Source organism: Centroberyx gerrardi, chromosome 10 (assembly GCF_048128805.1).
Source record: "Centroberyx gerrardi isolate f3 chromosome 10, fCenGer3.hap1.cur.20231027, whole genome shotgun sequence".
NCBI classification, from domain to species: domain Eukaryota; kingdom Metazoa; phylum Chordata; class Actinopteri; order Beryciformes; family Berycidae; genus Centroberyx; species Centroberyx gerrardi.
In genome coordinates, this window is record NC_136006.1 from 17836195 (window position 1) to 17848731 (window position 12537).

At 42.5% G+C, this 12537-nt stretch overlaps 1 protein-coding gene across 1 annotated transcript; it reads left to right on the forward strand.

Annotated features, from left to right (window-relative positions):
* The first annotated feature begins 353 nt into the window (after positions 1–353).
* LOC139918158 (leucine-rich repeat-containing protein 58) lies at positions 354–9622 on the forward strand. The gene is made up of 4 exons (XM_071907442.1): positions 354–1094; positions 6351–6479; positions 7111–7388; positions 7746–9622. The coding sequence occupies exons 1-4, from the start codon at positions 637–639 to the stop codon at positions 7937–7939; spliced, it is 1059 nt and encodes a 352-aa protein (XP_071763543.1). The 5' UTR covers positions 354–636; the 3' UTR covers positions 7940–9622.
* The last annotated feature ends 2915 nt before the right edge of the window (positions 9623–12537 follow it).

Sequence of the window (12537 nt, forward strand, 5' to 3'; positions counted from 1 at the left end):
TGCACGCATAAGTCAGAAGAGAGTCTTGCATAATGTAACAGCAGAGGGGTGTTGCATAATAGCAAAGGGAACTTAGCCACCCCGAGTCGATATGGTGGATCATCGGCCACCATTTCCCCGTTAATTAATCTCTTAAAACTTTATTACTGGAATTAAAGACTGCAACAAGACGCGGTGGCAAGGGAAAACGTCGATAAACGTGGTGCAAATCCCTTCATTAATACCCTGTTGCAATATGACGGAGCGTCATACTAACCAATGAACGGGTGGTAGTAGGGCGGGGCTTGTCTCTCTCCAGCCAATCCCTAAACGTGAATCGCAAATAACTCTGCAAAGAACGGCTGCATTGTTAAGTGTAACAGGCAGGCTCTGGCAAACTACATAGCACTCAGTATAGTTACAGTAGTTTGACCAAGTCCTAAATTACTGACCTAGATTTGTATTAGCGAGATGCGGTTAAATGTTGCGAGTGGATGTATAGAGACATTTTGGTTCTCCACGTTTAAAACAGACGACAAGTCCTGGAGCTACAGTGTATAACGTTAACTCGTGGTTTGCGGAGGCGTTTAGCCTACAGTAGGATTCCCACTAACTGACAACTTTGTTCTGAGTTTAAATTCACCCTAAAACTGCGAAATGGAGATTCACGAAGGTGCAGCAGGACCAGGCGAGGGTGTGCTTGATTTTTCTCGATTGAGTCTGAACAGTTTGAGCGTTGACAGTATCAGCGAGGAGAGAAAAAGGGACACCAAACAGCTCTACCTGAATTACAACCGACTGGCCTCCCTCCCCTCTACAGTCTGCCTTTTCTCCAACCTTGAGTTTTTGGACATCAGCAACAACGGACTGTCGGTCATCTGTGAAGACGTAACACGGCTGACCAAGTTGAAAACGCTGATAGCCAAGAACAACCGCCTGGACGAGTTTTCGCTGCCCAAGGAGTTCGGCTCTATGCAGCTGGAGGTGTTGAACTTTAGTGGGAACCGATTTGAGGAGATCCCACTTCAATGTGTGAAGCTGCATCGCCTGCAATCACTCTCACTCGGTGGAAACCGACTGAAAAGCATACCTGCAGAGATAGAAAACGTAACCAGGTAGGTTCTAGAGAGGGGGATACCACAAACACACCTCACAACCTTGTCACAACTTTGTTATAAATCGATATTGTTGCATAAAAGGCATAAATGGCAAGGCCAGGATCCAACACGGCCAGGGGTCAGTGTCATGCCAAGGCCCCCCAAATAGTTACACCGAGGCCATGGGTCCCTATTTGAGAAGATTTTGTGTCAGGTAAGGCGCTTTTATAGTTAGAAATGACATATTTATATATCTGTCTATACTGCAGTAACAACAGTGGCGAGAGGGAAATCTGTCATCCAGACAGTCATCATTTACATTCTCTCATTGTGTTGACTTCTACTCAGTGAAATAATAGGCCTAGTGAAATGTAAGCATTCCACATTTTGCTGGTAAAGTAGTACCAGTAACGTAAAACGTGGAATATTTTAATTTCATTATTATTATATTATCAATCAAGTATCAAGTCAATAGCACAATGACAGACTATATAATGTACTGTTACTTATCTCCCCATCAACAGTAATGCCTACTGTTGATGGGGAGATAAGTAACAGTACATGTCTGCTCTAGATAATATCCAACAACAATCTTTGAGGAACAATGTCCCTGGCCTGATGTAGGCCTACTGTATATGTAAGAGATTCCACATATTAAAAAGTTTGTAAACAAGTGCTTGGGGGTGGCAGCACCTGGAGCACCATCTGTTGTTTGTATTGAAAAGGCTAGAATTCCTTATAATCATGAATGTAGTGGAGGGTAAACCCACCTAAACTCACTTGCCCACCTTTTTATTTGGGTAATAAGAGTTTACTAACCTACGGTATTTGGGTTGGCAAAAATCTTAATGACATAAATTCACAGGATCCATAATAGTTAGTCACACTGATGGTAGCTCATTTGAAGGAAAAAGAGGCATAAGGTAATACAGAATTTCTGAAAATATGATTGAAATATAGGCTAATTGACTTTTCTGTATAGGGTTGTTTGCCTTATGATCACTGACTGGAGGTCATAGTTAACCTACCTTTTTATTTAACCTATATTACTGTTTGTAATGAGACAAGACGGAAGCTGGGCCTATCTGTGTGCAATGTCAGTAATTCCAGTCAGGAGTCCAGTACACAGCAATTTACACAGCAATATGAATCATAACTGTGTCCCGTAGCTGTTGTTCTGATTGCTATCCTGGATTGGTGTCAGGGAGGGGGGGCATTGCTGTACTAACTTAGTTACTCATGGCAGGAAATGAGTAGACAACATACTTGGTCTTTACTGCAGATACATCCCCACAACCATACACACACACACATAAGGCACTCACTTAAAAACAACTAAAGTTTGTGTGTTTAGCAGCAGCAGCAGCAGTCTGGTTTAAAACTAGTGGAGGCTGGTTACATGCAGTTTTCCTTACAGTGGGTGAAACTGGCAGGAAAAGGAGGCCAGCTTTAAAGAGTGAGTTTATTTCTCTCCTTATCATCAGTTCCTGGGTTTAACAGTAGCAAGTCACAGTGACCCACAAGTCAGACCAAAGATCAAACATCAGGGCCTCATACTGAAACAGGTTTTTCCTCTACACTCTCTCTCTCTCTCTCTCTCTCTCTCTCTCTCTCTCCCTCTCTCTCTCTCTCTCTCTCTCTCTCTCTCTCTCTCTCTCTCCTCTCTCCCTCTCTCCCTCTCTCTCATTAGTGGGGAACTGGGGCCCCTTTGGTCAGTAATTAATAACGTGAATAAGGAGCAGAGGATGCAAAGGGCTACTGGACTTGTAATTGCCTGTAGCCAGTCCCTATGATCTTGAGGGCATCTTGCTGTAGTTGACCTTTCAGATTGCTTACTTCTCTGCACTGTGAACTTTCTGTAATCTGTCCTCTGAACCAGCTCCAACCTCTCTCTCACTCTTACAGATACCCATAACCCATATTTCAACCCCTTCTCTCCTTCCCTTCCTCTGCCAGCATTGACTTCATTCCCTCCTTTGCTTGCCACACTCACATAAATACAATGCAGTAGTGAGTTATAGTGCAATATAATTGCATAATTGCACATGTGCAGGTTTATTGCCTGTGTGGGATTTATACAAGTAGCCTAGCTTTAGTCTTTCATAAAAATGTAATGTGCTTGAATACAGGGATGATACACAATGTTGCGACCATAAAGGGTTGACTCTTACTTGTCAGAAACCATGATTAACGTTAACCTTGAACACGGGAAACAATGAACTTTATGCTTGTTCAAGTAAGACTGTAGACTCCCTAGATCACTGGGTTCAACCATTGGGCCAATTTGTGGATGTGCACTAGCCCATGTACAGTATTTGTTACAGCATGCCAAAGTGGCATAGAGGCATGGAAATAATACAATGTAGCCTATTGCACAACATTTGTTGTGCAATGCTTCTAATGCTTACATATTTAAGAACTGTCCAAATAAGATTACTATAGGCTAATTAGTAGGGGTGCAATATGGTATCAGGTCACTGGTTAAAAGTTTGTCATGATTTGCCGTCACAGGGAGATTGTGGGCATTGTGATATGTTTTAGTAGCCAGCACTTCATGCATAATTTCCACATTTACATTCACTGCTTCCACCCAGCCTTTACTGTAACCTTCCTACTCATCCATCCCTCACAAACACATTCAATGGTGTCATTCATGCTAGTCATTTACTATGATTGGCGTTACCTTTTTTCCCACCGTTGGAAAGCACAAAGTACAACCACAACATGCATGACATTTGTTTAGCGTGCTACTTTTGTAAACATACAACTGCATTTGTTACAAAAAAGGCTCCATTTCTGTTATCTGTAGCTGTTTTGGATTTGCTAAGATAAGATGAAACTTTAATGATCCCTGTGGGAAATTTGGTCATTGTAGCAGCAAATAGTAACAGGATACAGAAAAATAGAAGATAAATAAGAATATAGCAAATGGGGGTTATATAAACATACACAACCAAAAATTTTAACACTAGAACATGTTAAGTAGAGATGTATGAATGAATGAAAAGTATGAAAAAAGTATGGATTACAGCATAGCATTAGCAGCAGAGGGTGTGCAAAACAGCATCAGTATGGCTTACTGAGATAACTTGCCACATACACTGCTCAAAGCACCATCATGTAAAATTTTAAATAAAATTGGTTCAACAGGGTATAAAACAACAAACCTGTTTAGCCATCTACAAATGAAGCACTGAACACATGCTGAAGGCTGAACACTGCATGATTCAACATCTCATTTGATTGCATCATCGAGTACAGCCAAAGGACTGACCTATGGTGCCTTTAGGTGCTGTTGGAAATTTGGTTATTACAAGTTTTGAACCCATAAACGACCCAACAGTGGTAAATATGGCTGGGAAAGAGAAAGAGTTTTCTATGAAACCCGAAATTCTGAGATGTGACATTTAGTCAGGGGAGAGCATGGAAACCATGTCAACCAGTATCCAAAATTAGCTTTTTGGCTCTCCTGCCAAGGTCAGGTAAACTAAAAAATATTAGCTGCCAAGAATAATTTTTAATGGCCAAAATAATAGTATACGTTTTTCATATAAGTATGTTTCCCTAACGATTTTCAATGCTATTTAATGTATAGAATCCAATATTCAATAGAGACAAGAGCAGGTTTAGAGGTTTAATTTAAAAGTTGCTCACTCGCTTATACAATGGATATTTTTTTGTCTTGATCTCCGTTTATTCTTCTTAGTGGCCTAACACCTGCTACATTTCATCACATGAGAATAACGCCAAGTTTCCGTTAATGTTAGGCTATTTAACCATCCAGGCAACGGAGAAAAAGGAGGGAAAGTTTGCAGAAGTTTTGACGTGACCACTTTGTGTAGAGCCAGCGTAACAGGCAGCCAATCAGGAACCTGTTTGATGTGGAGACATCGTTTTCTTTGATTTGATTTGCACACGGTCAGAAAGAGTGCATGTGGTTAGCTTGACGACTGGCAAAGACCAAAGATTGTATATAGAGACATTCAAGTGTTATCATCTCATAAAGTTGTGTGAGTCTTACTGATTTATCCGCTAAAGATATTTTTACCAGAATTTGGCTTTTGGTATGTGTTAATTTCAGACCCTGGTGTCAACAATGGTAAAAGTGAGATATTATATTATCATATGGTATTGTTTGACATTCTATGTAAATAATTTGTATTGTATGTTTTTATTTTCACTTTTGGTTACCTTGGCCCGATGTCACTGAAGAAAATAAGGCTCAGGTTTTGCTTACTTCTGAAGATGGTGAACTCTGTGTACTGTGGCTGATAAACACCTTAACCTGAACACACGTCAATGCGCTCTCTTTTCCTCTCTCTCTCTCTCTCTGGTGGCTGATTTGTGCCACTATGCTGGTTAAGGCATTGAGAGGACCCTGAATGGCTCCTTTCCCCCGACAGAGGGGGCTTGCTCAGGCACCAAGGACAGTATAATGGCCTCCTGTCTCCCAGTCGCTGTGTCATCAGTTCCACTAGGCAGACAGCCTGACAGCTTGCTTTCTTTGACCAGCCATCCATCGCTCTCTCTCTCTCTCTCTCTGCCTGTCTGTCTGTCTCCCTATCTCCTCTGTGTACTCTATATCTCTATTAACTCACCATTTTCCTTTATTTCCCCAGAGCTCAATACTGCACACAACATGCACATATCCATTTTGTTGTGTCTACTAATCTCAGTAGCTATAGAGTAGTCACACTGTCGTGTATAGTTTCGCATAATCTAGTCGAAATTCATATACTTGGAGATGTCCTGCTGATCTGTGAATATTTGGGACTTTTCGCAATATTTCTCCTCTCTCGGCTTTTGGAGCATTTGTGTAAGCATAGCCCTGCAGACACAGATAGACACACACACATGCACACAAAACATTTAAGCTAGAACCCATGCATTTTCAGCACCCCCATGTGGTATGTGTTCGGAGAGTGTTCCTCTGGTGTCTGCTTTCAGACGCTTTTAGTTCAGCTGCCCAGAGCAATTTCTTTTGTAACATCTTCACCCTTCAACGATAAACATAGCTGCCATGTCTTTGATGCTGTTCTTATAAATGGCTTGTATGTCCTTGTGATATACAGCAGCAATGTAAATACAATCTGCAGAGGCTGAGTAGTACCGATGTATTGAAAGGTGCACTCTATCCTCTGAAAACCATACATTAGCAAACTGTGGCTACGTTTTTGTCTGAAAGAACACAGGTTTTATACACTATTTTGTACTATTTTTCAGTACTTGCTGAGAATATAAAGGGATTCAAAATTAATTATTTTTCTCTACCAGTCTGGAGCTGCTGTATCTGGGTGGTAACCTCATCACAGCCATTCCTCCGGAGCTGGCCAACCTGCCCTACCTCAGCTACCTGGTCCTGTGTGACAACCGCATCCAAAGTGTTCCCCCACAGCTCACCAGGTAACCGCAGCACACACCAACAACATCTAGCTAGTCTTGCCTGTAGTATACAATGTTCTGAGAGATGAGACGAGAGCGGGAATGTTCAGATTACGCTGAAAATTATCATGCGGCCCCAGGGCTGCAACTACTACCACCTTTTATTTTCATTATGGATTAATCTATCAATGATTTTTTTGATTAATCATTTTGTCTATAAAATGCCAAAAATAATGACAAATGCCCATCACAGAGCCCAAAGTGATTCTTAAAATTGCTTAGTTAGTCAGACCAGCAACCAAAAAAACCCCCCAAAGTATTCATTTTATAATGATATGAAATGGAGAAAAGTAAGTAAATCTTAGCATTTGTGAAGCTGTAACCAACAAATATTTGGTATTTTTACTTGATAAATGATGAAAATGATTAATCGATTGTCAAAATTATAATCAGTACATTTTCTGTCGATCAGCTAATTGTTTCAGCTCTATGCGGCACCATTTCTCATTGTAAATTCACATGTACAACAAACAGACCACAATTACAAACACAGACATGATGTACATCATTGATCTACAAGGATCTGTTAATTGCGCTTCCCTGATGACATTTTTGCCAAATACAGTAGAGGAAAATGTGTCTCTCCCCCCAGGCTCCACTCGCTGCGGTCCCTAAGTCTCCACAACAACCTGCTGACCTACCTGCCCAGGGAGATCCTCAGCCTGGTGCACCTGCAGGAGCTCAGTCTCCGTGGCAACCCGCTGGTGGTGCGCTTCGTCAAGGAGATGACCTACGACCCCCCCTCGCTGCTGGAGCTGGCGGGCCGGACCATCAAGAGCCGAAATGTTCCTTACTTCCCCTGCGACCTGCCCTCACACCTGCTGCACTACCTGAATCTGGCCAGCAAGTGCCCCAACCCCAAGTGTGCTGGTAAGACACTTTTATTTTTACCAGTGTTTGAGGAAAATGGCTGGATGGATGAATGGATGGATTGTTAGAAGGATGGACAGGACCTTGATGCTGTTCAATTATGAAGGAATGTGATTTTTCTTTTTTGTACATATTACCATTCTCCCACTCTTCTCCCATGTGATAAGATATCGTATTTTCCTGTTTTCTCCCTGTTATTTCCTGCCTATTTGTTAGTAGTCCTGATTACATCCTCGTTTATGACAGCGGTGAATGATGTATCATGTATCACGTCATACAGAACAATACAAGTAATCACTGACCTCATGCCCAGCTGAACCTGACTTTGTTTCCCCTCTCCCTCTCGTCTTTCTGCAGGCGTGTACTTTGATTCGTGCGTGCGCCACATCAAGTTTGTGGACTTCTGTGGGAAGTACCGGCTGCCCCTCATGCACTACCTGTGCTCCCCAGAATGCACCTCTCCCTGCAGCTCCAACCCCCAGAGCGACGCGGAGTCGGAGGACGAGAGCAGCGTGCCCGCCGACCGCCTGCAGAGGGTGCTTCTGGGATAGGAGGCAGCGGAGGAGCCTTACGAACCTCAGGGCCGGCCCAGTCCTGCCGGTCTCTCGCTGTGTTCAGACTGCTGTGTTCAGACCTTTCTACAGAGACGAACTTGATGCTAGACTTTATAACACGCACACCCGCATGCATGCATAAACTCACATACACACACACACACATACAAGGACACACGTATACACTCTCTTTACACACACCCGCGTAAGCACTCACACATACACACACAATTTAAAGCACAGAATGTAGTCCTTTCTACTGTGGCCCTGAAAAATACATGAACATCATTTCATACATTTTGGCTGAGATGTTTCCGTTTCCTCTTTCACTACACCTCAGGCGGCATGACTGAAGGAAATCTCTAATTTCCCATTCAGACTCACAGACTTGTGTCGCTCTTGACGCCATCAGAGTGTCAGTCTCACGGTCGAGCATAGGAGGGCAGTAGTACTCTTGGTTGGACTGCGAGTGTGAGGGAGCGACAGAACCCTTTTCCTTTTCAGGGCAGTTCACTTTGCCTTTTACAAGACTTGATGTTTTATTAGCTGCAGCACATTATTCTGCTTTTCCTGAAAGTCAGGATATGAACAATGTGGGTTTTCTCCCAAGTGCCTGAAAACACAAAGTCTGTGCTGCTGTGTTCATCAGAAGGCTTGGTTTCCCTGAGGGTGGACACAGCAAGATTTCTTGTAAATTTCTCACCCTAAAAGAAAAAGCACCAAAGCTGCCATCCCAGATAAGTATTAAAAATCAGTGCGCTCTCAAAAGGATGTCAGGCGAATTGTTAGAACTATGACATGAGTTTTTCACTGCAGTCCTCTACATTGATCAATGAGTACACCGTAGTCATGCTAACTATGGCCCAGCTAAGACTTTTGTTCAGTTAGGCCGCCCTGCACATATTTAAAAGATCAAGGTGGAAATCCTTTATCAGTGTTTTTGTCAGCACTATTATTATTGCACCCCAATCTTGAAAAATTGGGCCATGATGACATACTTCTTTTAAATTAGTTCAAGAAATCTCTAAGAAATCTTGTAGTGTCAGTCCAGCCTTACTCATAGGAAGTGGATGTGGGGTGGAGCAGGGTAAACCTCGCCCTGTGCGCTGTACACCTCCGTTCACTGGGAAACAATAGCTAGCCAGGAAAACACAATGGCAGCCACTTATGTGTTTATGTGCAGGCCTGTTGGTTTTCTCTGGGCATAAACATATAGACACATGCAAATGGAGCTCATGGCCTGAGATGTGATCTTTTAGGCTTTTTCAGGATTTCATCGGTCGGCTTCACATTAGACCTTAATGTTTAGATAATGAAAGAGCGCTCCTTTATGTTACAATAACACTTATAGTACAGCAGCGTTTTGTATTTGCTAAGTGCCTTACTGATGGTGATTTCTAACACGAAGAAATAGAGTACGAAGAAATGTGATATGCGCACCCTGAAATGTGACAAGATTAACCATTATGAAATGAATGAGTCTTTTTTTTTTAAAAGTGATTTTTGCATTCATGAGCTTAACCGCAATGAGGTGAAAATGAAGCGACCTCTTGTAACAAAATGTACTGCTTTTATACAAATCCGATTTTCCATTGTCAAGCACACTACATAGTTAACACCGATACTAAAGCAATATGTTTATTGATGACGACTTGCTGAATAGATGGCACTCATACTGGAAATTATATGTTTATTGTATATTAATTCTATGTACTTTTAATTCTACTCATATCATGTAAGTAGACTGTACAGTATATAATAACAATAATAAAGATTGATTTTAATGTCTTATAAATGTGTACGTATTGTGACTAAACCCTTGGTGTGAGAATATCTATTTATTGTACAACAGCCTGAAGAATGTACAAACTTATTCATTATACTGTATTATCCTTCTGTGTGGAGTTTGGGTCACAGTTTCCCATCATATTGAAATTTTGATGCCACTTCTTAAAAAGATACATAAGATATCCATACATAAGATTTCAAAGAGATTTTGTAGCATTTTTACCCAAAAGAGATACACCACAAGTGTTGGGCAGTGTGTGTGTGTGTGTGTGTTTATTTACAGAAACCAATCCAACCATTTTGCTGGTTTGAATGTGTCCGGGTTTGATTTGCATATGAAGGTGACTTCATTCCGGAGGCTCAATGCAGAGAGACCTCTTCTTTAAAGCAGAACTAAAGGATGGCAGGGCGAGTGCATTCTGCCTCTCGCAATCTGCTAATCCCTTTACATCACCTGCCAAGGGCCACTAACTGCTTTTTTCTCTTCTCTCTTCCCTTTTCAAAGGTTCTCTCCCTATCTCAGCGTCTTATTCAGTTTCTCCTTTTTGCCTCCCTGTTTCTCTCAGCTTAGCAGGCTGGCAAGCGTGATGCTTTTGAGTTGCACGTTTTGTTTGTCGTCAATGGTCTGTTTGACCCGAGTCGCAGCTCAAAGCTGTGTTCCTGTTTGTTGCAGTGTGTCTTCACTCATTTTCACTCTCCTCCAAACACGTGTGCACACACTATACTTGTACCAACAGCAGGCATCCAGAGACGTCTCCGGTACATTACATAAACCATGTGTGTGTCGAATTATGTTACACCTGGATTTTGTGTGCACATATGGCAGGCTTTGTATGACAGAGCAGGAGGATGCTGTCAGCTGCAACCTGAGATGCAACACTTGACGCGAACATGGTGAATTGGAGCCGGCAGTGAGTTGTGACTGACAGACGAGGAGAGCAGTCTGTCACCAGTCAGGAGTCAAAACGCCATGCTGGACGTTACGCTCACAAGCCACAACTCATCTCTCAGCATTTAGAAAATAAAACAAATAACTGCTGAAGTTGGGCCTTGGAACCAAGGATCCATCTGCTGGAGCGGGTTTAGACTCAAGGTAAATGCTGTATCTCCAGAGTGATTGTTGTGTGAGCCCTCTACAACTGCCCATGCAAGTTAAAAGTGTAAGTGTGTGTGTGGTGTGTAACCCTAACCCTTCCTCAAATATATCTACTACATATGTCTCCATATATCTCCACTACATTTGAGGATTAATTCCATCTGAATGATTTTTTGTCTGCTGAATTTTATGGGCCACCATTCTCTGACCTCGGCAGTAATTGTGAACAATAAATATTGCAGGAGATCAGTGGATCAAAGAGCAGAGTGCTTTGACATAAGGCTTGTTTGATACTGCAAGCCTCTTATCGCCCTGAGTCAGAGGCATTTAGCCATACCGGCTCACCCTATAGCCCGTGTGTGTTAACATGCATAGCGGACCCCACACATGACAAGCTTCAAACTTACACTCACTCGCTCAACTCAGCCTTCACACACGACAGCCACACACTCCGGACCCTCTCACAACAATCAGACGTTGTCCTCAGAGTAAGACTGCTAATCTGCCCAGGAGTAACTCTGGGGAAGGAGGTGGGGAGGGGAGGGGGGGACAGGGAAAGGAAAAGAAGTGGTGGTACAGTAGTGGGACAATAATCAGCTACTGTTATGTAACTGTGTTCGATTGCTATGGTGAAGATCTTGGTGGGACCCAACTTTCTGAAACTTCTCTCCATCTTCTAATTTTCTCTCATTTCTCATTCCTATCTTTCTACTGTCATTCAGACTCTTCATCCTACATCATCCCCTTCCTCATTCAGCTCTTCAGTACGGATGAGTATTAGGGCCATTGTAGGTGATTTTTTTTTTTTTTACCGCAGCCGGGGGGAGGGGGGTAATATTCTGAGAAAAAAACTCCACAATTTCTGAGATTAAAGACAGAAATTTGCAAGAAAAAAGAATTTCTGAGTTTCTTTTCTCGCAGATTTCTGACTTTTTCTCCACAAATTTCTGAGTTTTTTCTCTGAGTATTACCCCCCTCCCCCTAGCTGTGGTAAAAAAAACAAAAAAAACACCTACAATGGCCCCAATACTCTTCCGTACTTAAAGTGGAAATTAATTTATGATTATAAACCAGTAGGCTGATGCTTTGCGACTACACTGATCGTAATCAGCGCCTTCCCAGACTCAGCCTTCAGCAGAAACACCATGACTGGAGCCCACTGGGGAGCCTTCATACACCATTGCTAATCCAGGTCCATAGCAACACTAGTGGAGGAGTTGCAGCGTTCCAGAGAGGGATTTAGGATTGTGTTAACGGGCAAACCTGGGCATGTCATAGGGGAGGGTCCAGGCTCCGGCAAGGACAAGGTGGAGCAAGAGGCCGGGGGTGGAAAGGGTTGATGATGCTTCACGTACAGAGCAATCCATTTCCACCCACAGAAACCCATAGATTAGGAAATGGTGAGACTCGCTGGCACCCTGGTCTGCTGTCGAATCACAGCTGCACCGGAAATTATGCTTCCATGTCAGGAAACGGTGCTTCTGCATTTCAGTAGTGGTTCAATAGAAAATGGTGAGTCAGTGACTTGGAAGCTTTGTCTGATAATTATTTTGGTGGACTTTTGCATCCAGGTGATACATGTTGATACAGTGAAAGCTCTGGAGTCCACTGCTATCATTACAGAGTTGGCCAAAGTTTCCAATGTTTTCGCCGCTCTTTGTTTGTACTAGAACAACTTGGTGAGTGTTAGTGACACCTGCATTAGCTCATT

What these genes read in the sequence shown, in the direction of transcription:
- LOC139918158 (XM_071907442.1), top strand. Translation starts at nt 637, where the DNA reads ATGGAGATTCACGAAGGTGCAGCAGGACCAGGCGAGGGTGTGCTTGAT. An exon ending in GTTCCCCCACAGCTCACCAG is followed by an intron (nt 6,480 to 7,110) that starts GTAACCGCAGCA and finishes CTCTCCCCCCAG; the next exon opens with GCTCCACTCGCTGCGGTCCC. An exon ending in CCCCAACCCCAAGTGTGCTG is followed by an intron (nt 7,389 to 7,745) that starts GTAAGACACTTT and finishes GTCTTTCTGCAG; the next exon opens with GCGTGTACTTTGATTCGTGC.